Here is a 27,378-nt window from a genome sequence, read left to right as displayed (position 1 = left end):
GTTTTTAGTAAGGCATAAATCAGGAGTAGATGGGCGTAATTCAGGCCTGTAATGTGTTAAGGTGAACTTAGCGGGAGCACAAATAGTATAATCGTTTTCAATCATGTGGTTGTACAACACAATTCCACGCTTGTTTGAATCTAGACAATTCCAAGCTGAGTGTTTAGCATTAAAATCACCCATGACTAACACATGATTACTCATGTTCATAATATTGCTTAAATCAGCTGGAAGTAATGGAGAATTTGGTGATTGATAGATAGATATGATAGTGTAAATTTTGCCAGAAACAGTGAGTTCAATAGCAACAGTTTCCAGATTATATGTCCATGGCGATTGAACACGCAAATGCTGTATATTTGATCGAACAAGAATAGCTGTTCCACGACCGTGGCCATTAGGGTGCTTATCTTGTCTGTGTAATACGAATCCAGGCACACAAAGATTGCAATTTGAGGTTAATAGGGTTTCATTGATGGCGATAATATCAATAAATAAATCACCATCAATTAAATTAAGTAGTTCATGAATTTTGTTTCTAATGCCATCGGCATTCCAGTACATAACATTTAAGTTGTTATTTTTAGACATATGGCTAGAGTAATCGGGTCGTCGGGATCGTATATTACGTCCTTCGAGTCAGAATATTATAACTTATCTTTGACCTAGGAAAGTACATAATTCTCACATTAAAGCAGTACAACGCCATCTATATTGTTTTTGGTGTACTTAGCCTGGAAAGTCCCTTATTGGTATATAGTCGTGAGCATATGTTATGTAAAGTAATATTATGTATTGTAATCTGACCCACTAGTTACTTTTAGTATTTTTTTTTTGCCGTGACTTACATTTAGTCCAACCCTGTCTCTCAAGATGTAAACAGTATCATATCGGGGGCCACCGGGGTCGCACTATCATCGTAACTGGTACGCCCCGGCTCGCCTCTACCCCCATTCTTGGCAATACACGGAAAAAATGGCGTACGAGACGCCTAGACATTTAGGGCACGCGTTTGAACTCTCGAACGAAGATTAGTTGTACACTACGCATACTTAAGTACTAGAATGTTCAAAATGTTCAAAATTGTGGGATATACACTTCTCATCAAAAAAATCGAAACACTTCCGTTTTCATTGTTTCTGTCCGAATTTAACACAAAAAAGAATTCATACGATGAAAAAAAATACATAAATGTATAGCTGGCAGTTTGGCCATTACAGTAATAAGCGAAAATTCTAAATTCAAAATTAGAATTTCATTTGTTTATCTTATAAACGAAATGAATCACTGTTTTGAGACAAATGTGTGTTTAGGGTTGGAGTACATTTAGCGTTTAAAAACTAAAAATTGGCGCCTATCCTTAAACTTTTTGTTTTTTATTTCAATACTGTGACTTTGGGACGCCTGAAAAAAGGTTTTTTTTTCTAAAACGTATGGATACTTCGCCCACAGAAGCCGCCCAAGTTGTGGCATTGCTGGATTCTGGCCTTAGTCAGCGTGTTGTGGCTGCAAGACTGCATCTAAGCCTGTCATCTGTTCATAGAGTCTATAAACGTTATCGGGAGACTGGTTTGTTCACGCGCCGTTCATGATCTGGCAGGAATCGGGTCACTTCTGAGCGAGATGATCGATTTATTGTAACAACTTCTTTAAGAAATCGACGCCTTAACGCTTTTCAACTGCAGCAGCGGCTTCGTGTTGTACGAAGGGTGGCTGTAAGTGACTCTACAATTAGAAGAAGGTTGAAGGATCGTGGACTGGTACCGCATAAGCCAGCAAATGGGCCGAAATTAACTGCAGACCATCGAAGAGCGCGCCTTAACTTTGCACGTGAGCACCTAAATTGGTCATACCTACAGTGGAGCAAAGTTCTCTTTTCTGATGAGTGTAAAATTATGCTGTATGGTAACGACGGAAGGAACAAGGTCTACAGAAGAGACGGAGAACGCTATGCACAATGCTGCATTGAAGAAAAGGTCAGCTATGGTGGCGGTTCGTGGACGGTTTGGGGAGGAATCAGCGCCGACGGTAAGACAGAGCTTGCTTTCGTGTCTGGGCCATGTCTGCCTGCACTAAACTGTCATCGGTACGTCGAAGAGTGTCTCGAGCCTCATGTGATGCCCTATGCACATTTTATTGGCAACGGCTTCATATTCATGCACGACAATGCTAGGGCTCACACCGCGGGCATCGTACGAGATTATCTTAACGAAGTCGATATCTCTATTATGGAATGGCCAGCAAGAAGCCCGGACATGAATCCCATTGAACATCTGTGGGATGAATTAAAGAGACGAATTCGAGCAAGAGATCCTGCCCCAGAAACACTTAGCCAGCTGCAAGATGCAATCCAAGAGGAATGGGACAATATACCACAGCATGTGATCGTGACTCTCATCCGATCGATGAAGAACCGTATGGAAGCAGTAATTAGAGCTCGGGGAGGGAATACAAGTTATTAAATAAACGTTTTTTAGCTTTTTTTTTCATTTACGTATGTTGTTTTATCCATTTCCTTTATACTCCATACGGAATAAAAATGACTCATTTAACAAAATACGAAACCTATGAAAAATTCATTTAAATTTAGAACATTAACATTAAGATTTGATAAGCTCATATTACTCACTATTAAACGACATTTAACATTTATTCCTAAATGTACACATTTTTCTGATAATCCTGACAAAACGTAAACTTGCAAGGTGTTTCGTTTTTTTTGATGAGAAGTGTATATGATAAAAAACCAAAGGCCCCTTATATTCTCCTATAGAACTATGGGAACGAAACCGAAAAGCTAGTAATATACAGGGTGGCCCAGAGGTTCACGTTCAAAATGAATTATTAGATGAAGGACCTCATTGGCTACCAGAAACACCCCCATATGTGTTCGGCGATTACTTACGGTTTAGGAGATATGACCCATTTCGTACCATCTTAAGATTTTCTAACTTATTCAGAAATCATTATTTTGTTGCTATCTAAGACCAAATTCTCAGTTTGACTTCCAATAACTTTTTTGTTATCTTTGATTTGGCTGTTTTTATTTTTTTAGCTAGCGGTCCACTGCCTAAAATAAAAGAATTATTAAGCGGGGGTGGCGAGGAAATAATGATTTCTGAATAAGGTAGAAAATCTTGAAAAAGGTACAAAATGGGTCATATCTCCTAAACCGCTAATAATCACAGAAAATACACGGGAGTGTTTCTGGTAGCCAATGAGCCCCATTATCTAACTTTTCATTTTGAACGTGAACCTCTGGAGCACCCTGTATAAATCTAAACTAACTATTCCAAACGCGGATAGGTAGAAATAAACATTAACCAGTGTTCTGACACATAGTTGTGAGTTACTTTTATTTATACTCAACATTCCTTATAAACTTGTCAGAAAGAAGAAACCACAAAATGCTTCAATAAAACTATGAATTATGCGGAAATACGTACGTTATACTCTATAGTATAATACCTATGTATTTGGTATATAGACATTATTCATTAAGCAATGAGAAGGCAAACGACTTCTGTGAAGGAGATTTTTTAATACCTAAGTAAGTAGGCGCCCTGCAGTTTCTATGTTAACTTCAAAGAAAACTCATTTGAAAACATTAACGATTGCAAATAAATGTTATAATAAGTAGGTACACAGGCGAGAGTCGAGACATATATTGATAAAATCAGGGCAAGGCAAAGGAGGTAGCGTTTATTCATTATAAACATACATACATACATAACATACCTTTTCCCACCGAGGAACAGGGGGTTTTTATTCATTGCAAAACTATGTCATAGTATTAACTCGATCCAGTTCACCTGGGTTATATTTTTACATTACAGCACAACCTAGACACTTCATACAAAACACCTCGTTTTACACAGACACTGCACATTGACGTTATCGTATACGGGTGAATACATTAACATACGCGAATCTGTGTGTGTGACGTCTGACGCCATAAGATTCAAGACTAAAGTAAGAGCGAGAGGGGTGAGGTTAACCTAGCTCAGACGCCGCGCCGGTTGGGAGAAGAGAGTTGCCGTTCTATATTATTCCTTATTCTATGATTACAGTCTACTTGGAGAAATGAAGATTATTTCGATTTAATTTTCTCTTTTTAAATAACAGTGACGTATCGCTGCTAGACGCGAATCGTGTTATATTATTATGATACTATTGGTCCACCTTAGTAACAAATATAGGTGTGACTTCAAGTGTTTTCGGTAAAATAAAGCGCCTGATAAAAAAATTACACAAGGTGATAAGCTGATATGAAAGAAGACATCAAGTTATTAGGAGTGTAGGCTGTCTGATATCGTGGCTAATGTTATTGTTATCTTTTTTTATCTTGTAAAAATATTAAATATTATACTCCGTTTACTACGTTGCAAACTACGTGGCATTAACCCGTTGGGCCCGACTACTAGACGTTAAAAACCTCCACCAACCCGCAGTGGAGCAGCGTGGAGTATGCTCCATGTCCCCTCCGATTGATTAAGGGGAAGCTTGTGCCCAGAAGTGGGATATATACAGGCTGTTTGTTTTTATGTTTATGCACACCCCGGACACTTCTGACAAAACAGCTCGTTTTACACAGATACTACACATTGACGTTATCTTACACGCGCATCTGTGTGTGTGACGTCTGACGCCATACGATTGACAACTAAATTATGTTTGATGGGGGGTCACAATGCAGAGAGTTCACCCTAGATTGGTAAAGTAAGTTTCTATGATCATGAACAAATTAAAACACACCACGCAAGCGTTCGCGTGTAGTAATTAGTCATTTATTAAAGTAATTATAAAAAAAAAGAACATTACCTACTATTACATCGATACTTTTCTTACACGACCTTTTAAAATTGAATAGCTCTTAATTATTTTTACTTTGTATTGTTCGATTGATTGAGGGAACGCCATAGCATTGGGTTGTATGTACCCATATAAGTTTTTTATGTATTGTTATTTATCCTGTGGTCCTTTTATTAAGCTTTTTGGCTTGTACGCGGGACATTTTTGAGTCCGTAAATATCATAAAACCCCACAACATGAATACCAAAAAGTGCTGATTCATTCTTCTTCTTTTATCGTGTGGGTTCTGTGACAGCAACACTGGTGTCAGGTATATTATTGAGCCGCCAAATGCATATGTAACGCCACGTACTTCTGCTTCTCTAATTACCATATTTAATTTTAAATCACACAAAAAATGTTTCGTTTACAACCTATATTTTTAGGTTCTAACTTGAGTTGAGACACGTGTAAAGGAAACCAGTTTCTTGTAAGTCGCATCTCGAGATCTGATGACGTCAATATGGCGGCAGGTAAATACTGGTGCTATCACGACCCATGGTGGTGACGCTGACGCGCGGTGCGACCCAGGCCTTGACATTACAAGATTATTGAGGAAAACATGCCTGTTTTTATGAAACATTCGGATTATTACATTAGGACGCTCGCTCTGAGAGAACGCTTGAGGTCTTCTATGACCTTGGAAGACGCAAGTGCAAGTCACACCGGGGTTTTAATATTCTTCTTATCTTGAGGGTTGTGAGGTTACCAACCTTATCAACCCTGGTGTCAGGGTTATTATTGAGCCGCCAAGAGCCCCTGACATGACTCATGTAACGACTATACTTACATCAGTAAGTAGTAACCGGGACCAACGGCTTAACGTGCCTTCCGAAGCACGGTTTTCATATTGGGGTGGGCAGAATCCTTGATAGCCTTGTTCGGAGAACGCGTGACTTGCATCGTAGTGTACCGGGTTCGAATCCCAGCTCGGGTCGTAACTTACTATGTATGTATGTATGTGGTTTCCAGGGTATGTGCCCGGTAATGGTAATAGGCTAGCCTTGTCCATAGAAGTTAAACAGATTCGGAGAAAGCAAACAATATCGAGGTATTCGACCAATCCAGAGTGAAAAGTAGTGAATGAAAAACTCCTATTCACTTATAAGAGTCTTTCTCTTCCAGTTTAGAAGCAACGGCCTCCTTGGTCCTCGGGAGGTCCCGGGTACTTATTCAGGTAGGGATATATCAGAAAAATCACCTTGTGATCCCTAGTTTAGTTAGGATGTTGCAGGATGGTCACCCGATGATCCGTGCTTCAAAAGGCATGTTAAACAGTGGACTAATGCCGGCTAATCAAGTATGTAGTAGTTACATGAACCATGTCAAGGGCCTTTGGCGGCCCAATAGTAATACTGACACCAGGATGATGAGGTTAGTTATTCACTTCACTACCCACGTGAGCCAAGAACAAGTATAGAAGCGTCAGCAGAAAGTTGTCGCCTAGAAGTGTCTATAAACCAAATTAACTTTGTGTCATTTCTCAACTCTAGGTATATTTGTTGAAATCAAAATATTTTTGTTTTCAAATTGTATTTTTTTACAAGAGAATTTATGACTCAAAACAAAACAGATAACCTTGGCATTTTATATACCTATAGGTCCAACAGATTAGACTCCCCATGAACTGAAAAATCAGCTTACTTAAGGAAAATGATAGATAAGAAATATTACTCATAAATACACTTAGTTGATCACGGTCCAAAGTCCAAACCTTAGGTATTATCAAACGTATCATTTTGTATCGATAACTGGAGCGATTCTGCAAACACACTTGTCATTGATCCTAATAACAGTGATTGTATCAATTGGACTTTGTCCGGACTTGCTACAATGAAGTCCGAAGTCCAACAGGGTTTCTAAGGAATAATTACAGGAAAATGGCAGAGATTTTTCTATGACTTGCGTAAAGCTAAATACCTAAATAGGAAAATGTAAAAACAAATGAATAAGAGCAAAGGTCACATCATTTACCATTTTTATTGGGAATAATGAATTATGTTGCTTGATTTTAATTCACTGCAATTAATCGTTGGATGGAATTATCAATAGGTAGGTTAGGTTACGTAAAGTGAATCACTAGACTACTGTGGTACAGCTTTTTATTTCCATTTTTAAATCAAAGGTCAAAGTCCATTAGGCTGAATGTAGGTTGACAAATGCGGCCAATGCCTTGTAAGGCCTTATTACATGTCGAGAATGTCGGGATCGGGCAGTGCAATAGCACATCGAATCATCGACACGATTTCGCCATACATTTTATTCCTAAACCCGATGCGTCGGATAGTGTAATAATGCCTTTACTAAACTCTACCTATACAAATATTTGAGATACCTATCTATTAATACGTCAACAGTGCTGTTCTAATGCTGTTGTTATGTTGATTTTTAGATATTAATAATTGTCAGGAATGCAAGTAGAATAGCCAAATTTAATTATATCGATCATAAAAATCTGTTGCATACGCATTTAATATCTATTTTGATATAATTAGCCTGTTATTATTTTTCTGTTTTTCCAATCAAAATTTTGCTTCTGTCCGCTATTTTTAGAAGTCATTTTTGCATGGCAGTAAAAAGAGATAAACATATTATAAATATGACATGATCATGACTTGCAGATTATCGGCTGAGATAGTGAAGGTAGGCGTTACAAACACGGCCACTTGGACTTTGGACTAACGAAACCAAGAAATGGTTTCAACGTAGAAACCAAATTGATGTTCTACTGAGTTTTAATTGGACTCAACCATGTAATATGGCCCCGCAATTGGACTTTGGACTGAGAAAAATCTGTGACGCAAATCGTAATAGGTCCAATGCTGCTATAAGCACATTTTTGTTGCTAGAGTGTTTGGGATTTTTCCTCTAACATGCAATAAATTTAAGATTCTTTTTTAGAACAATTATGCCGAGACTATAAATAAATTGATAATGATTATAGACTTTTGTGGATTATAAGACTTTTGAGAATTATAGACTTTTGAGGAAGAAAAAAAAACTACAGATTATGGACGCAAGCTGAACTTTAGCACATAGTGGAGTTTTGGTTTGTTTACAAATAGATTTGAATCGAAGTCGTTTTTTTTCTAATGAGAGAATTTCCAGGCTACGTTCACCAAAAACAATATAGATGGCGTTGTTCAGTTTAAAGGTGATAATTACATATTTTCTCATTACTCTGGTATTATAAAATTATTCAAAAATACAATGTACGTAATGCCAGAAGCGTATATAAAAGTAATTGTTGCTTGATATTTGGATCACTTTATGTATAGAATGATGTTGCTACCTATGTTGCTTCTCTTTATTTTGATTAGAATAATAATGAGTAGAGAGAATAATAATGAGAGGAAGGGGTAGACCTAGGATAACATTTATGAAACAAATAAAAGAGAAGGTGCAGGTCGTGTCGTATCCGGAGGTGAAGGTTTTGGCGGGAAGAAGAGAGGAATGGCGGTTACTCCACCGACAAGAGCGCAGCTCTTAAATAGAGAGAGAGAGAATAATGAGTGGAATATGAAATTGTGCCTGGGTGTAATCAAAAGCCAATATACAAAGATGAAAGATGCATAATTATGTCTGCTATCCATGAAATTATAAGGTTAAACGAAGAAGAAATCTGTACAGCGCCATCTATACTGATTTTAAGGAATGTACCCTGGAAAGTCACTCATTACAATTGTGTTCTCCCAATTTTTTTGTTGTCTATCAGTCTGTGTTAACCATAACCAAAAAGGAATTAAACATGTAATAAATTAAATAGTAAGCTGATTCCGTGCTTCGGAGGGCACGTTAAGCCGTTGGTCCCGGCTATTAGCCGTAAAAAACACACCTCCACCAACCCGCAGTGGAGCAGCGTGGTGGAGTATGCTCCATACCCCCTCCGGTTGATTAAGGGGAGGCCTTTGTCCAGCAGTGGGACGTATATAAGTAGGCTGTTTATCAATCAATCAATCAATCAATAATACTTTATTGCACAACAACATATACAAGGAATAAACATACGAATAAAACATGTTATGTTGTGTTATTATGTTGTGTGTTTATGTTATGTTATATTAAATAGATTAAATATGTAATAAACCATTATCTTGTCAGCTAATGAAATGCGAATAACGAACATCAATCCAGATTTAGTCCACAATAAATGTGATACATTGAATGAATCATAATATTTCTTATTTAGGTATAGGTACCTAATGTAATGTTATTATGCATACATTCACAGTTGCTAAGATTATTGTGCATTTTCTAAGGAACTGTGGAGTTACGAGTCACGATGACATAGCAAATGTCCTTATCCTATAATTATTACTAGATTGTAGTGTAGGAAGCCAAAGTTCATTAAAAAATATGTGTTTATGTAGTTCTGAGTAATGAACGTGTAATTAGTAACAACTAAACAACAAAAAATAGCCTAATAACCTCTTTGCTAATGAAAATAAATCTAATGCTGTAATCATCATCATCAGCCCATTAACGTCCCCACTGCTGGGACACGGGCTTTCCCTATGGATGGATGGGGAGATCGGCCACGCGGGCCCAGTGCGGATTGATGGTTATTAACGACTGCTAATGCAGCCGGGACCAACGGCTTAACGTGCCTTCCGAAGCACGGAGGAGCTCGAGATGAAAACTTTTTTTTTGTGGTCACCCATCCTATGACCGGCCTTTGCGAAAGTTGCTTAACTCCAACAATCGCAGACAGAGCGCATTTACCGCTGCGCCACCGAGCTCCTCAATACTTAATTGTTATTGGAAAATTTTGCCTCTAACTACTTGTTTACCCTACCATTTGTAGTAGATATAATAATTATCATTGTTTATTTGGGTGTCTGGAATATGCGTAATTATTAAGATAGAAGTTTATAAAATGTGAACGGGCTGTATATGTATATACAGGGTGTTAGTGACACCGTAACGAATACTGAGGGGGATGATTCAGACCATGATTCTGAGTTGATATGAAGTGGAAAATTCATGTTTTTTTTTTATTATTTTCAGTTCCATACTTTTGCGAAGGAAAATTTCACTTAAAACACATAATAACGGGTTCTTACCGCGTTTAAATGGGGATATGAGACTCCCGATATTTCGACACTGTTGCAAGTGCCATGATCACGGGGTGACTGATGAGATTGGAGTGGAGTAGGTAGATCCATAATATTCTACTAGCAGACATATAACCGCGTAAACTTAAAACAATGTATAAATTCCACTTGATATCAACTCAGATTCATGGTCTCACTCATTCCTCAAAGTTTTCGTTACGATGTCACTAACAATAATATTAGTGAAACATTGCAAATAAAACAAGACATTTACAGGAGAAACTTATTCTAAGGTGGGCAAAGGCGGCCACTTCGAGCGATATCTTCCAGACAACCTTCGACATAGGATATAGTACACTTGTAACATTATCTTCTATTATAATATAATTTCATAGGACTGCGCAATTATACTCGAGTCCTAAATCAGAATCAGTATAGAAATTAGGTACAAATTAACGAAGAAAGCAAAATAATTATAGCTAGGTATTGACTGCTCCTTATGTATGTGATATAAGTACAGGGTGTTAGTGACATCGTAACGAAAACTTTGAGGGATGATTCAGACCGTGATTCTGAGTTGATATCAAGTGGAATTTTCCCGCACAAAAATTTTCATAAACTTTCCGACAGCAAATTCCACTTGATATCAACTCAGAATCATGGTCTGGATCATCCCCCTCAGTATTCGTTACGGTGTCACTAACACCCATACCTACTTGTATGGCTACCGGCATGTAAACGTAATGTACATGCACCGGGTGTTAGTTACATCGCAAAAGTATAGAATTAAAAATTATTTAAAAAAAAATCTAAAAAAACATGAATTTTGCGACCGAAAGTTTCACTTGTTATTAACTCAGAATCATGGTCTGAATCATCCCCCTTAGTAGCTGGTTTGACAAATTACTGAAGAATGTTTTCCATTGACAGAGCTACTAATGTGCTGAATTAATGCGCATGATTAATTAACTAGTCGCATGTTAACAAGAAAGAAAACGCCATACGAATGATTTACGTGTTGTCATCCGATTGGTAGCAACATACAAATAGAGATAAAAATAATAGTTACTTATCTGTAAGAAAAAGTAAATAATGATAATATGTTATGTATTATTATATAACATCTTTGCTTTAGATCTAGAACATTTTAAAGGCGTAAGAACCCAGTAATGAGGATAAAACTAGAAAAAATATTTATAATTTTTTTTTTTAACATGATTTCTACAAGAACTAAGGGTGTACTCAAGTTAACAGAAAAACTATCCATTTGGCAAAATAATTCTCCTACGACGTGTGCTATCGGCGAGAGATTGGTTCGTTTAACCAATCGTCGCTGACAAGTGTTTTCGGTGAACCGTTCTATCGTCGTAGGATTCATTCGGACTACGAACCGTCGATGAATAATATTTTCGGCGAAACGTTCCATCGGCTAAGTATTTTTTCGTTCAACTAACCGTCGGAGAAGAGTGTTGTCGGAAAATCCTCCTATTCGGTGAAGGGTATTTCGGAGTTCCATACGGACATCGTTCAATTATATAGAGTAGGTCTAATGAAGAATTGTTTTACCTATTACTTATACATTACTATGTTTTCCATGCAAGCGGCATATATTGAACTAGATTCGCGAGTCCAGCAGTACATGTGGTGACAATAAACGGCGGCGATCAATTGCCGAGTCTTGTGCGCGCGCGCAATTGAGGGTAATTTGCCGCTAGTGTTAGCGTCACGCTGTTACTACAATTACTATTCTATAGTTGTAATATATCACTTTGCTTTACTAGATAAAAGTTTTATCCATCTTAGGGCTCTGTATGAAAAGTGGCTGCAAGTCGGCTTCTGGTTGCTTGTGGATATGCCCACCCCATTAGGGATGTTATTTATGTAAGTATGACGAAAAAAATAATACAATTAAGATTTTTTTTACAAACGAATAATATGGATGGCCTTATAAGATTTACTTTTAATAAGGCCGGTTTGTTTTTAATTTCATTCATATATAGATATTAAGCTGTATTTTGTTTTGTATAAAGATCATAAAACACATTACCATTTTACAAACTAATATTACAAACTAAATAAATGGAAATACCTATAAAAAAGAAAAACCTATCACTTGATAACTGACTAATTGATCAATGCACCTGGAACTGTTAGGCTTGGTAGCATGAAATTTTACTCAATGGTTCCTTACATGACATAAGTGCGCACTAAGAGAGGAATTTTAGAACTTCATCCCAAGGGGATGAAAGTTTGTATGAAGTATGTGTGCACAAAGTTGAGGGTGGAATGCTAGATTTTTATAAGTTAGCTGTTAGTACCTAACACAAATATATTTATATTGTTATTATTCTATCTTTGTAGATAGTCAGTTCATTACAAGGTTTTTAACTAATTTACATTAAAAATAAATATAACATCTTTTAAGAAAAACTCTATTATTATTTCATGAATAAGATTAACCTCTTTAACATGATTGACTAATGACAAATTAATATCTTAATTTTCACTGTGATTCAAATATTACAAAGTTACTTGTATGATTTTGTTCATATTTTCTTCTTTAGTGTAGATTATGAGATCAGTAACTGCTTCTATGCTGTTCTGGGAGCAAATAAAAAACATAGAACACGTTCAGCTGCTTGTCTTCCCGGGCATGTCGTAAAAACCGACAGAGGGATTGCGTCCTCTAACATGATGGACTAATGTTATGGGCGATAGGCTGATCCCTTATCACCATAAGGTTCATCATATCCATCTTAGGACTTCGTATCAACAGTGGCTGCAAGTTGTCTTTGATTACTTGTGGCTCTGCCCACCCCAGTTGGGATTACGGGCGTGAGTTTATGTATGTATGTATGTATGTTCATATTTTAACATGTATCTTCTTTTACAGTTTCAACTATTTCTTTTAAGACAGTAAGATTCTAAATCCTAAACAGGTGGGGAATCCCTTTTCCCTTTTTTTTTTCAATGATATACATCTTTGCCTACTAAGTAGATTATATCTATCTATTGATTGATGGAGATTAAGGCTTAAACATACCTTGAAGCTTTTTTGGTTGACTAAAGATATTGTACAGTCATGAACAATATAATGTACCCACTTTTGGACTCTGTTGCACTAACATATTTGACATTTAGTGAGACTTACAGTTCAATTTGTCAAAAAAGTTTATGTGACATGGTACCAAAGTGTATACATATTAATGCTCGTGACTGTACAAGCAATAATGGACATATGTATTTGATATAACAACATACCATCAGGCCTGTACCCTTGACGGGGTTTGGAAGGGGTGTACCGCAGCACCGTTTCCTCGCCAGCTATGTTTACATTACAGCTGGATACAGTAAGAAGTAGGATTTGTTTTTTTTATTTCTTTTGTGTGCAATCTTACACCCTTGGGTAATAAGCACTTCTTGTGGTGTATTGGTATCATTTTAGGTAAGCGACCAGTGTCGCTTCCTATTTTGGGCCTTAGTTGGCTAGATCCTGCAGCCTCCTTCTTAGTATTAGTTGTGTGTGCTTATCCAAGAGCAGCCTGGCCAGAATATTAGGATGGGCTGTTATTCTGTTTTTGTAGGACCGACTAGGATTTGATATAAGAAGGTATATTATGTACTAAAGGCTGATAGTGAGTGGTACAAACAATAGGATGCAATGTCTCCACACACTATATTGACCCACTAAAGTCTGATAACTTTATTAATGTAAATAAACATTAAGCTACATTATTTAGAGGTCGAACATGGATTATGTAGTTCCGCCATTAAATGGTCGGCTCATAACCAGTAAAACAAATATGTTTATCAAACTAAATGCAAATAAATCACACAAGTGGTTGAGACCTTTCAAGTCTATATCCTCATACGTAACTTTATTACATGTATGTACCGTTTATTAGGTAAAATATCGACTAAAAATACCGTTTGGAATAAGTTTGCTTATAAAATTACTTTAAACTGATATGTATAGGAGTAGTATATAACATGAATAACCAGTTACTAGCTAATTACCTTGTTTACAATGACGAAACTCCGATTGACTATCTACGTTAGTATCTAATAAGAAAGGTTTATTCTTACCGTCATTACAGAGCCCCATGTTTGTTGTTACTTTTTAGGTGTATAGAAAAGCACTTTTGGTGTTTAATTTCATAAATAATGAATATTTAGTAGAAAAAATATACAGGCAAATCACATTACAAATGACAGCTGAGCTGCTAATTGACAGACGGAAATATGAATGAATGATTGACATAATGTTCATTGTGTTGCCATTTGAGTAAATATAACTAGCGACATCTAGTAGACGATGAACAAACTAATATAGTTTCAATAAGTATCCAAAGATGGCGTTAGTTACACAATTTATAATCGGACGAGAGTTTTTACGCAAGTTTTGCACATCGATAAAAAGTTTTTTTTTCTCAATATTTTTTGATTTAGTACAGTAATACAAAATAAAAACTTAAAACGGACCCAGCTGCTTATTTTCTTTAGCATATCGTAAAAACAAGAATTGTGCCATTTGTAATGGGCGATAGTCTGAACACCTGTCACCAAATTCACCATTATCATTTATCACAACTTATGGCTTTGCCCACCCCATTAGGGCTTAAAAGCGTGAATATTATGAAACTACGAATCGACCTTTTCTCTTTTGTGTAGTAGACTGGGACATTTTTTCTATCCTACGTGGCGTGTCTGCCAAAGTTCTATGACAGATTTGTTTTGTTAGTCATTTCATTTTTCTTTTTTCAAACAAAATAGAATTGTATGTATTACATAGCAACACGCCTGTATCCCCGAACGAGTAGGCAAGTGTATAAACACACACACACACACTCCGCCAGCTACGTTTCAGGCGCATGTCATGGGGAGTGAGCCTCTTGCCATTAACGGGGCACAAATCCTGGATACTACAGGACACTACCTATGCAGTAAAAAGTAGATAATTTATACTGAATGAATGTCCCTCAATCAGCGCTTATCGCTATCGACTAGGGTCGATTAATTCTTTCAAATATTTTTCCTTTCAGACGACGCCCTGAGCCGAGCTTAGCGCCCAACTGGGCACCCTCAGGCCTGTTGTCTTAAACGTTGTCCCGGGTGAGAGCCTTCAGCGCTCCCCATTTGTCCGGCCAAGTAGTTAATGCCATCTGCGGCAAATCTACAACAAGTCACGTCAAAAAAAAGTACTGAATGAATTCAAACTTATAAAGTCGTCATTGGTTTAAAGTCAAGCCGGGATTACGATGTAAGTACACCTTTTACGATCAGGGCTGCCACCGATTTAAACAAAACAATAAACAAAGTTAACTATGGTCTGATTTATGAATGTAGAAACCTGAAAGCTCGGGTCCAACATAACGTAGAAGTTACGGTCATCTAGAATAAATTAAAAAAAAATAGGTATTTAAAAATAGCTTGATCGATCACTATCAGAACGTACATTTTCTGGTTATCTCCGTTTTTTTCACACTTTATGCATGCTATTTTTATATTATTAGGGATTGCGTCGTTGTTATGGGCGATCGTCTAATCGATAGTTTTGTTACCATAAGGTTCTTCAATCCACCTTAGGACTTCGTATCAACAGTGACTGCGAGTCGTCTTTGATTACTTGTGGCTCTTCTCGAGGGCTCTGCCCATCCCATTAGGGATTACAGGCATTATTCAGATCTGTGACTTCAAAAAGGACGCGTTCACAGGAATACTTATGCCCAGTTTACATCTGCAAATAGTACTTAAGCTCTCACTCACAAATTTAAGAGCCACGCTCTTGTCGGTGTAGCATTCTCCATGCTACTTTTTTAGGGAAAAATAGGGCAGTGCCCAAGTAGCAACCGATTGTCTTAAAAGAGATTTGTAGATATCTTGAAGGCAAGTAGACTAAATCAAGCCCTTGTCTTGGATAAGTCTTATATGTCTCCAAGATATCCCTCAAGATGTCTTGAAGACACAGTTTAGTAAAAGTGGGCACATACTTTAACTCTTATACAAGACAGACTTAAGACAACGCTAAGTCAGACTTAAACCCTACTTTAGACAATGTTCTTGCGTATTCTAAACTTAGAATTCTTGTAGTATCACTTAATACCAAGAATGTATACTTGAAGATATCTACAATACTTAGTTAAGACTATAGGATTGAATTGCACTGAGTCAATTGTAACTTAACGAAGTAAAACTTCAGGTCATACTTAAAACGATTTTTACTTCACGCATCTTTATTTTAGAATATAATGGCGAACATTTACTTTAACACAAGAAATGAAGTCTGTAAGAAAATGGCGACTAAAATATTAGTTGTTATTTTAACAAAAGGTTATTCCGCCGTTTCACATACAGGAAATTATAAACGCATGATTGTTTCTCGTGTAAAATCGATAGAAAGTGTTAAAAAACAGAAGGGCCTTGAATATACCAGAAAAATAATAATAAAATTTGTATTGATTATTCAGCAAATAAAAAAAATGGTGACATATGGTACAGAGAAATTCATTTTCTATTAATATGTGACAGCTGAACGCAGTAATTGTTACTACAACAGAAATATTATATTAATTTACTTCAGTTTTTGACGATAACATTGTCAAAAAAAATACTTGTTTTCTTCCTGTAAGTGCAAAATGGCGTTAAGTAATATTTTTCTAAATGAAGTAAGACTTTAGAAACAATTGATTTCGTAAGAATCAGTTTAGAAAAGTAAAGTCAAGTTGTACTTCATCAAGTACTAGTTAAGATAAATTTTACTTCAATTGTCTAGGAGTATACCCACTTAAGACAAAAAGTATTTAGTGAATTCCTACTTAAAACTCTTATATCTAAAGTGATCCTCTATTTTGATTTAGTGAAGTAATGTCGTAAAATCATGTTTGTTTATTTTGTGCCAGAATTAGCTATGTAACAAGTAACAATTAAAATCAAACTAGCTTTTAAAACGTATGGAAAGTATGTTTGTTTAAGAGGTAAGTTTTTCGACTCGTGGAAGATAAACAATATTGTTATACTAAGTTCTTACTTGGATAGGAATGTGATTTACTTAATTGTTTAATATTTATCAGAAATGGAACTAACAAACATAAACTCAATTTGCTAATGAGTCTCCGCGCATACATTCTCATAGGTTACCTACATGGTTCGCTGACGCAAAGTAGGTACGATCACCGCGCTTCTAATTGCCAACGGAAACAATGTGATTATTGTAAAAATTTACGAGTGTCCGTTGAATATTGTATATACGAAGAACCCTTGCAATTTGATTAACGTCGTGTGTGTGCGCGGTAGTTTCTAATCCCACCAAAAACATTATTGTTAAAAAAGGCGGCCAAATTCCCGATGACTTTTATCAAGCTAAAAACATATTGGAATCGAATCTAATGCCCACTTTAAATGCATTTAACCATACACAAAACTTAAAATACATTTATGATTGTGAATAAAGCTTAGTTAAAAATAGGTACATTTTTAAAATTATTAAAAGAAATAATGAAAAAAGAAAGAAAAGTATCTAGACACGCGGTAGCGTGTCAAGCCAAGTTCAAGAAATAGAACTGGCGAGCCGCACCGTGTGTAACATTACACGAACCATCTAGAGCCACTTTTGACCCCCTCATAAATCAAAAACTATTTCACATAAACGTATCAAATTTGGCTCATATATTCACACTTGCGAGATACATATGTGTTCTAAATTTCATAAGCTTATCTCAAACGGTTATTTAGATATTAATATCCAAAAATCCTCATTTTTATCTCTATCCAGTTGCAGATGATCTAGAAAGTTAAAATTTGGTATGCAGATAGGTAATTAGATGAATACAAAGGAAAAAAAACTGGCAACTTTTAAATAATTAGATTCTATTATGAACGCTTAACATAAATACCTAATTAGTGCCTGTACCTAACTATAGATGTAAGAATCAGTAAGTAATCAAAACTCATGACAGCCGGTCTTTTTGTGGTAGGTATGTAGATTAACTTAACATAACATATAATCACGCCTATATGCCCTACCGGGGTAGGCAGAGCACTAAGTGATCATGGAACCACTTGATGCCACATTCGACAAGTACTATGAGGGTAGGTAAGCAAGTTGGAACATGTGTTTAGCTTTTCGCCCACGATACAACACAACTCTCATCCATTTTACTGGCATATTTTTTTTAACTTAACGTGAATCTTAAACAAGTTTAATAGGTATTCAAATGTTTTATTTTTATAAAGTCGACTTTTAGTTTTGAATTTGTCCTTTTAAAAGGACCCACGCGTTACGAGGATATGTACTTACCTACAAAAAGTAATGATATCCAATCAAAAACATAAATGTGAAATGAGAGCCAAGTTCAATATTATCGTTAGCAAAGTTTGTTAGTTACAAACAAACTCAATTTGCTAACGAGTCACCGCGCATACATTCTTATAGGTACTTACCTACATGGTTCGCTGATGCAAAGTTGGTACGATCACCGCGCTTCTAATTGCCAACGGATACAATGTGATTTTTGTAGAAATTAACGAGTATCCGTTGAATATTGTATATACGAAGAACCCTTGCAATTTGATTAACGACGTGCGTGTGCACGGTAGTCTCTAATTCCACCAAAAACATTATTGTAAAAAAAAGGCGACCAAGTTCCCGATGACTTTATCAAGCTAAAAAATATTGGAAGCGAATCAAATGCGCACTTTAAATACATTTTACCATACACAAAACTTAAAATAGATATGTTTATGATTGTGAATGAAACTTTGTTAATAAAAATAGGTACATTTTTAAAATTATTAAAAGAAAGAATGAAAGAAGAAAGAAAAGTATTTATTTATTATTAGACTAATAGGTACCTACTTTTTTTTAATTTGAACTTGGAAGGTTTTTAATATAAAACTCGATTTTTCATGGTGTAGTGTTGCCGTGCGCTTAGACTAGGTTAGACTAGTTTAATCATTTTTGAGAAGATTTGTGCGAGACGTAGGTACCTGGGCCGCCACACGCTGGATCGGAATTGAAAAACAGGAACTTACGATTTTTTTGACAAAATTAAATGATTGTGTTATACTAATCGATAGAAAAAATCGATAGCAATGAAGAAGATATCGCATCGCTAACAAAAACAGTAGGATGTGCATTATCACAGGTAAATTTTCTGCCTTCGAAAACCACCAGATCTTTTTATTTTTTGAACTTCATCCATCTTTCTGCTTGCTTCTATTTCGATTTTATCGTCCAGTGAATGGACTTTTCTTATGTTTTACTTATTGTAGTCAAAAACGAATAAAACAGTCTTGTATAAGAGCAACAAATAATCTTAACTAATCTATTCTCAAAGCTTAGTATTAAAATTGCCTTAAGTATATCTAGGCAATTCATTTTTTACTTTACAAGACTAAACTAATACTTCAGTAAATCAATTTAGTATTAAGTGAGCCTTCAAATAATCTGAGTAAAGTCAAAATATACTTTTAGACTTAACAGTAGGCTGAGATAAGACTAAATAGTTTTGAGAATACTTAACTTGGTTTTGTGTATTCTAAATTATCTAAAGTAGGATTTGTTGAAAACTATATAGTATTAAAGAAGGAAAAGAATTTATGAAGTCCTAATAAGTCCTATTTGATTTGGATAAATCTCACTTTAGCTAAAGTTTAGACATATATGACTTAATCACAATTCTTGTTTGCTACTTGGGTGGTTTCCCTCTTGCCTTCCGTCCCGCGGCAGTAGTCTGGCGCAAGTGGGATGGCGCCCAAAGTAGTCTATTTCAAAGACGTACTAGGGCTCTGTCCGCCTCTGAATGGTACTGACAGTTACTGCTGCCCTCTCTCAGGTTCCAGGTTACAGTCCCTATGACTTGCCCCTTCCGTCCTGCATTAGGTACCGTACCGATGGCTCCCATCTCCGCCTCTGCAACCGTTGAGGTCTTCACCCGTGTCTCTGGGCAAGGGTTTTACGTTATACCTTTAGGTCTGGGTCCCTATTCGAACTCAGCCACCATCTCATTTCGACCTACTGAAGCAAGAGGCGGTCATTCCGGGGCAGAGAAGATGACTCTGTCGCCCCTGGAGCCGGGTTAATGATCTTGTAGGAAACCAAAACCTTAAGCTAGTAAATGAAAAATATGTCGTCAAATCGAAGTCGGTCACAAGTTCGTCTGTCCTCAGTTATAACTGAAATAGCGTGTATCTATTCCCACACGAAATCATATAATGAAAACTGAAATAAACAACACGTCTGGAAACCTCAGCGCTGCAGATACGGCGATTTGGGTGAAGGTTAATTGGATTTTTCCGATGTGCGTAAAGAAAAATAACAATTCTTATATAATATATCTATTACGCGCGCGGAGTAAATTTAATAGTCGGTACGTGATAGTACTGCTAGAGTCTGGCTAGGGAATACTGTCCTAGAGAAAGGGCTACAATTAAAAAAAAAACTGAAGCTGAAATCGTGAATAAATTACGTCAAAAATGAGACTATATAATAATAATATAACATTAATAGCCTATGTAGGTGTCACTGCTGGGTACAGGTCTATCCTCAATAGGAGAGGGTATGGAGTAGCTCCGGCTATTTATTTTTTAAGATACTTACTTAATATATAAACCAATGCGAAATCGAAGTGGGAAGTATTCCTTATTCTAAGGTTTAGGTTATCTTTGCGTCTGACCCGCCGTGATTGAGAATCTATTAATATACCGCTTCAAACGTACAGGTATTTTAACCGTCCTAGGAAGTACATTGCACTATTGCTAAGGTGTTACGAAACAAGACTATTCAGTTCAGATGTAACTCTACTGTGCTTTTGTACGCTTCCTCGATCGGGCGCCAAAAGCTCAAGCGATTCATACAGATAGGTACATACCTATAGGTAATTGCTACTTGTTATCATAGAATAAACAATAAAACTACTTACAAAGGACATACAATAAAGATAAGTCTGCGTATAGAATGGCGACTTTCCGCCCCGCACTTATTCGCCGAGCTAAATTTACATCACACCCTCTGGGTTTTACTTCACCCACTTCTGGGTCTAAATGGCCGTAAGCCGCTAAAGATCAGGATTGTCCGTCTCCCTCACACTTACGAGACACACGGTAAGAATGAGATTTTTGTATGGAGATTTATTTTAGCTGGGATGTGCTACAGTTCCCAGAAGGCAACTTGCAACCATACTTGGATAAGGGACCTATCTCACCGAGACACCACGGTTGCGCCACTCATCATCATCACCAGCCCATTAACGTCCTCACTGCTGGCGCACGGCCTTCCCTATGGATGGATAGGGAGATCGGGCCTTAAACCACCACGCGGGCCCAGTGCGTATTGGTGGTTATTAACGTCTGCTAATGCAGGCGGGACCAACGGCTTAACGTGCCTTCCGAAGCACGGAGGAGCTCGAGATGAAAACTTTTTTTTTGTGGTCACCCATCCTATGACCGGCCTTTGCGAAAGTTGCTTAACTTCAACAATCGCAGACCGAGTGCGTTTACCGCTGCGCCACCCAGCTCCTCAGCCACTAGTAGGAAATTATTCGGGGTTAGGTTGCCAGCAACAAATCTGTTGCGCAATCAGGTAAAGTACTCTTTATACAACAGCATATATTTTGTTGGCAAGCTTGGTGGCTTATTAATTAGTACACGAACAATAGATAATACTTAGAGCGAAGTAATATCTACGTACAGCCAAAGTCACAGGGCATACGTATATATATTGCCTTTCTCGGTAAGTACTCAATTATATCCGTAAACATGGTGTTTATTATGTCTAGGAATCGCAATTAGTATCTCAACTATCTGAATGAATTGGCAAGTTAATTAAGATTATCAAATAGCAAGATTTCTTCCGGTTGCATAAGATATATAATTGCATTACTGGCGAAGTTTCATTCTCGCTACTAAAACTTTTACAGTTACGCATATACTTAGATTTTGGGGTATTATACATATATCTACACCCGACGCCGCGTGCATGTAATAGGGTTGGTCATCCACCTCACAATGCATCTGAAAAAAGAAGCAAGTGGTGTAAACTCGGTGTAACGTTCCATGATCTATTGCCGAGTAGACTAAGTAAGAGACTACGGCTTTAGGACATTTTGGGGTATTATACGTACTTATATCTACACCCGACGCCTCGTGCATGTAATGTCTCTGTAATGCAATAGGGTTGGTCATCCACTTTACAACGCATCTCAAAGAAGTGGTCTAAACTCTAATTATTGCTGTGGAGACTAAGTAAGGGACTATAGATAAAATAAAGAACATTTTGGGGTAAGTATTATACGTATATCTACACCCGACGCCTCGTGCATGTAATGTAATAGGGCCTCTAGCTGTAATGCAATAGTCCACCTCACAACGCACCCGAGAGAAGAAGCAAGTGGTGTAAACTCGGTGTAATGTTCCATGATCCATTGCCGTGGAGACTACGAGACTACAGCTATAGCTGGCCTCTAGTATAGTATGCATTTTGATCTTATGCATCTTCGATCTATTTATGTCTTAGAAGAGTTCTTGGCATTTCCATTGAGATTCCATAACACAAGGACGGGTTTCTAAATAAGTATTAAATGTGACTCGTCGTTCTAAAAAGATATCGCTAAATTATATTCAGTCGTATTTCCTTAGTTGCTTTGATTAGACGATGGAAAACGATCTTCCTGTTTCAGTGTTAACACGCTTCTCAGTGCTCAGAGCATGACTGACGAAGATATTTCAACCAGATTTCCATCAACTTAACATAAAAATACTTCATTGCACAGAATTACAAAACATGAGAAGAATACAGCTTTATTGCTAGGTAGCAATTTCTTCCAGACAACCTTTGGGTATAGGAAATACTTCTTCTTCTATCGTGTGGGTTGTGAGGTGTAGGAAATACATAACATTATACCTACCTACGGCATAGAATAAGGAATAATACTACGTATAGAACGGCATCTCTCCGCTCTCCACTAGCATCTGACTGAGCTAGGTTTGCTGCATCGATACAGTCGCGATGGTGTAAATGCGACCTCAAGCGCGTTAGTGGCGACTATAGATGTAAGGCCGGTTTAAAACCTTTTAAACCAATCCGTTTAAAACGAAAAAAGCCGTTTAAAACCGAAATCGATCATTTTTTTCGGTTTAGAAGTTTAAAACACAGTTCTTTTATTGTTGTAGGCGAGTTTTCAACAGATTAAAACGATTTGTTTGGGGTTTAAAACGGCAACATTCAAATTCAAATTCAAAAATATCTTTATTCAGTAGGTAACATAGTTACACTTTGAATCGTCAATTTTTACATAACGAACGTCTCATCCGCCTAAAACTACTGCAGCTTCTCACAACCTGTATAGCCGGGGAAAAGAAGCTGCAAGAAAAACCTCGGCACAGGGCCCTAGACGTTCTTTAAAATAAATAAATAAATAAATAAAACATTGTGTTTAAAACGTTTTAAATCGGTTGTTTTACATCTATAGTTGCGATGCTGTTGCGCGTTTACGATACTACGCCGGCGAGGGCCCTTAATGTGACAGGGTTCTAAACTGTCTAGGTACAAGATAACGCTTGCGACCGTACCGGTCTGACCTACATACCTATTGCTTATTCTATGCCAACATTGCCTTTCCGCCTATCGTCCTTAAGTCGACCCTTCATCTATATTAGCCCTCGCAACATACACTGACCTGTGTTATGTAACGAGCACGTTGATGACAAATCAATCACCTATGACGTCACGTGGCCTGGCAAGTTCATAGCGGTTGGCACTGCGCCTGCGCTGCTCTGTTCAATGGCATTATGCTCCAAGTGACGCTGACGTGCGCCTGCGACGCGATCCATTCATACCACTTCAAATCAAGCTCATCATCTTCCTAGTTAAGACGGTTTTTTTGATGTGACTCTTTGTAGATTTGCAAATTGCCTGTGTATTGGCCGGACAAATAGGGAGCGCTGAGGCCGCTGAGTGCTCTCACCTGTAGATGCTAAGATGCGCATGGTGCTAATATACGAATCCAAATAAGTCATGTTATTCTGTCAAAATACGAAATCACGTGACACGCATGTTAGGGAAAAAAAACAAACTTATCGGTTTCGACAATATTTATTGAATCGGTGCGCATGTTAGCCCTGCTGGTAGCTACAAAATTTAAGACAAGAGGCCTGAGGGTGACCAGGGAGGCGCGAATCTTGGTTAAGGGCGTTGTCTGAGGGGATTATTATTTAATATGAAGCGCTAGATGAGGGTACCTAATCATCGACCACGCCGGCGGTATCAGAGTATGTTTTCTTTTTCAAATTATTACATTCACATAAACAATCTTATACTTAGGGTGTTAGTGACATCGTATCGAATACTGAGGGGGATGATTTAGACCATGATTCTGAGTTAATATCAAGTGGAATTTTCCGTTGGAAACTCATGTAATTTTTTGCGTTTTTTAAATTTATTTTCAGCTCCATACTTTTGCGACGGAAAATTACACTTGATATCAACTGAGAATCATGGTCTGAATCATCCCTTAAAGCTTTCGTTACGATGTCACAAACAGCCTGTATAATACTTACGTCTTGATTACTGCTGGGAACAGACGTCTCCAAAATCAACCGTATGGAGTATGGAGCATACTCCATCTCGCTATTTCATTTGGGAAGCGGAACGAAACTAAATACTAAGGAAGTGTCGCGTTAGTAACGCTTAGGTTATTCCTGGCTAGATATATAATATGTTCCATGGCCTTCGTAAATAATGACATTAACTTGTTTGCTAACTCACTTTGTCTTCATAGCAAGTAGGTAGGTCACATTTGATAATTTTTGATTTACCTAATAATGCTACTATTAATTAGGTAAAGAAAGCTGCGTCGACACATCTGATAGATATATTTAATCTGCATTAGATTTAGAGATATGGTAAACTTTTAGGCCGTTAAGTTTAGTTATTTTGACTTTTTTGACATAAGTACCTAATACACTAGCTTGTAAATAATTGTATTAACACACTATGGATATTTAGATGCGAAATAAATTATTTTGAATTTGAATACGCAGCTAAAAGGCAGCAACTCGCTACATTAGACTTTTGCTTCGCAAAATAAGCGTCCCGATTTACGATACCTTAACCACGGACTTTACTGTGTTTTAGTATAGTAAATGTGCCTATACATATACGGTATTTTATATTTTCTGGAAATGTACCTTCTTTTGACACTTAACGGCATTTTAGAGTACCAAGGCAGAATAAAATTACGTAAGTACTTAAAAAAAAACATTTAGCAAAACCGATATTGTACGGATATGCACTATGCGCACATCCTTTTTTGCATCCTAATGACCGTTTACTTTTGTACCAATTAAGATAATTTGTTGTATTCATTATGATTATTTATCAATTAATAAATGCGCAATATATTGTTTATATCGCATTATGATTATAGAAATATTTACAGAAACCTTCGCAGTTATCTTGGCAATGTAAATAGGATATATTATTATGTACCTAATATAAATTGAACCGAATACATAAGTGCCATTTGCTACTAGGCAAGATACCTACTTATTTGGGAAGTAAGTAGATACCTAGAGAGATTGCCAAAGTAATTACCGAGAGATATTATTTTAGGATCTGAGAAGTTTCGGTTTCTGATATTAAATAGGTAATTATCGGATTACTTATCTGTAGTTTCAGTTCCAAATATTATATATATTTAGGATCTTATCTATCACACAGATACTTATATTTTAAATCGCAGTCATTTGTTTCAGAAATTTTTTTTCGACCAACTCAGATGTGGTGGTGAGAGTTATTTACTGGACGTTAATCGAGACTCATTTTAATGTAATAATAATAAGCCTTGCTTCCGAAACATTATCAGGTCTGTTACAGTTCACTTTATATTATATCTCTTATTTCGGAGTGCCTCATGGCAAAGGCCTCCTCTAATCCTTTCTAATGATGCCGATCACGCGCCGCTCTTGTCCAGAAAGGGCCCGTATCTAGCATGTACTCAAACATGAAGTACTTATTAATATCTACTTAATGAAATTATCTCACTTTATCTTTACAGTTGGCAAGACAGTGTAAAAGTATCTGTTTGTTTGTAAGTATAATGGCGACATATAGGCCGTTATCGCGTGGTATATCGCCGATCGCCGGGGGCGTTGCGCTATTAATGTCACCGATAGATAACCAGCCGCGATGCCCGAGCCCCTGTATACATTTACAATTCATTAATTTATTTATATCACCAGTATTTAAGAACCTAAGTAGGTATTTAGTTGTTTTCATAGCTGCTGTAGATGTCCAGACTACGGAAAAATCGCGCTCTAAAAAGTATGAAACAAGATGAGACTCTCCTTTTTGAAGTCGGTTAAAAATATTTCTCTGAAATTCTTCCGAATAGTGATCGTTAGGTGATAGATAGGTAAGCATACCTATCTGTCCTAAGATTTTGATTACCTACCACGTTGGCATACGACCACGGCTGTTACTTAAGGATCATTATTGGAAAGAATTTCAGAGGAATATTTTCTTATTTCATAGTTTTTAGAGCGCGAATTTTCCGTAGTCGGTTTTGGTTTTGAAATTTTTTTTTTAAGTACCTAGGTAGGTCAGCAGCGCCGCTGTTCACCGAGCTTTATTAGTCGACTGGATCCAAAACGCTTGAATATAAATAATTTGCGTTTAATAATGTAACCATTATTCATGAACATTACTTATTTACGTCAGTAAGTAAGTTTAGATATCTATTTATAGACTTAAATTCCAAGTGCTAGATAAACTACTTAAAACTGACGAGCACTCTTACATTATCGGTCGTTATGGAGGCAAACAGTGAAGATTCCACATTGCACGCGACAAATATTTGAAGTGCTATGAACTAAGAGGACATACTTAATAATTTACATGTTAATATGTTATCTGATGATCACTGCACGCACAAGCAATATTACAATTAACATTCGAAGCGTTTTGATTGCAACGCAATGAGTCAGTTTCAAATCAGTTGCGACTACCATACAAAATACAAAGCTACTGTCAAATTGGCGGTGCTCAACCAGAATACCGCGACTGCATTTTGGCTATGGGTGGTTTAGGATATTGCGAGGGATGATGCAGTTTTGAAAATGAGAAGTGTGAGATTTTCCTCATGGTCTTTATTAGGAGCCGGCCCTTAATCGGTGCAAGTACCTTAATTAATTAATGAGAAGCCAACGACCCAATTTTTTTTAGCATAATACATTGAAGGTTTGCCGTAGATGGCATGAAATACTTGGCCGAACAAAAAACGTTCAAGACAACAGGCCTGAGGGTGCCCAGTTGGGCGCCAAACCTCGGCTCAGGGCGTCGTCTGAGAGGAAAAATATTTGAAAGAATTAATCGACCCTAGTGGGTCGATAGCGATAAGCGCTGATTGAGGGAATTCGTCGGCAATGCCAGCGGGGTCGGTATCGGGGTCCTGAAGTGTTTGGTGTCGCGAGCTGATTG

The 27,378-nt window shown here is 37.0% G+C and overlaps 1 protein-coding gene across 2 annotated transcripts in view; it reads right to left on the bottom strand.

The window, feature by feature from the left end:
• The window catches only part of LOC126374679 (transcription factor HNF-4 homolog), an 82,691-nt gene that overhangs the window by 38,531 nt on the left and 16,782 nt on the right, over positions 1 to 27,378 (bottom strand). Inside the window, exon 1 of one of the 2 annotated variants that reach the window (XM_050021394.1) lies at positions 13,992 to 14,150. The exons of the other annotated variant lie outside the window; for it this stretch is intronic. Coding sequence (XP_049877351.1) covers positions 13,992 to 14,010 — 19 coding nt within the window. The 5' untranslated portion in view covers positions 14,011 to 14,150. Of the gene's footprint in view, positions 1 to 13,991; positions 14,151 to 27,378 lie in introns of those variants that run through there. 2 annotated transcript variants of the gene reach the window in all.

Source organism: Pectinophora gossypiella, chromosome 17 (assembly GCF_024362695.1).
Source record: "Pectinophora gossypiella chromosome 17, ilPecGoss1.1, whole genome shotgun sequence".
In the NCBI taxonomy this organism is placed as follows: domain Eukaryota; kingdom Metazoa; phylum Arthropoda; class Insecta; order Lepidoptera; family Gelechiidae; genus Pectinophora; species Pectinophora gossypiella.
Note: the sequence above shows the minus strand (reverse complement) of the source record. Positions and strands in the feature narration are given on the sequence as shown.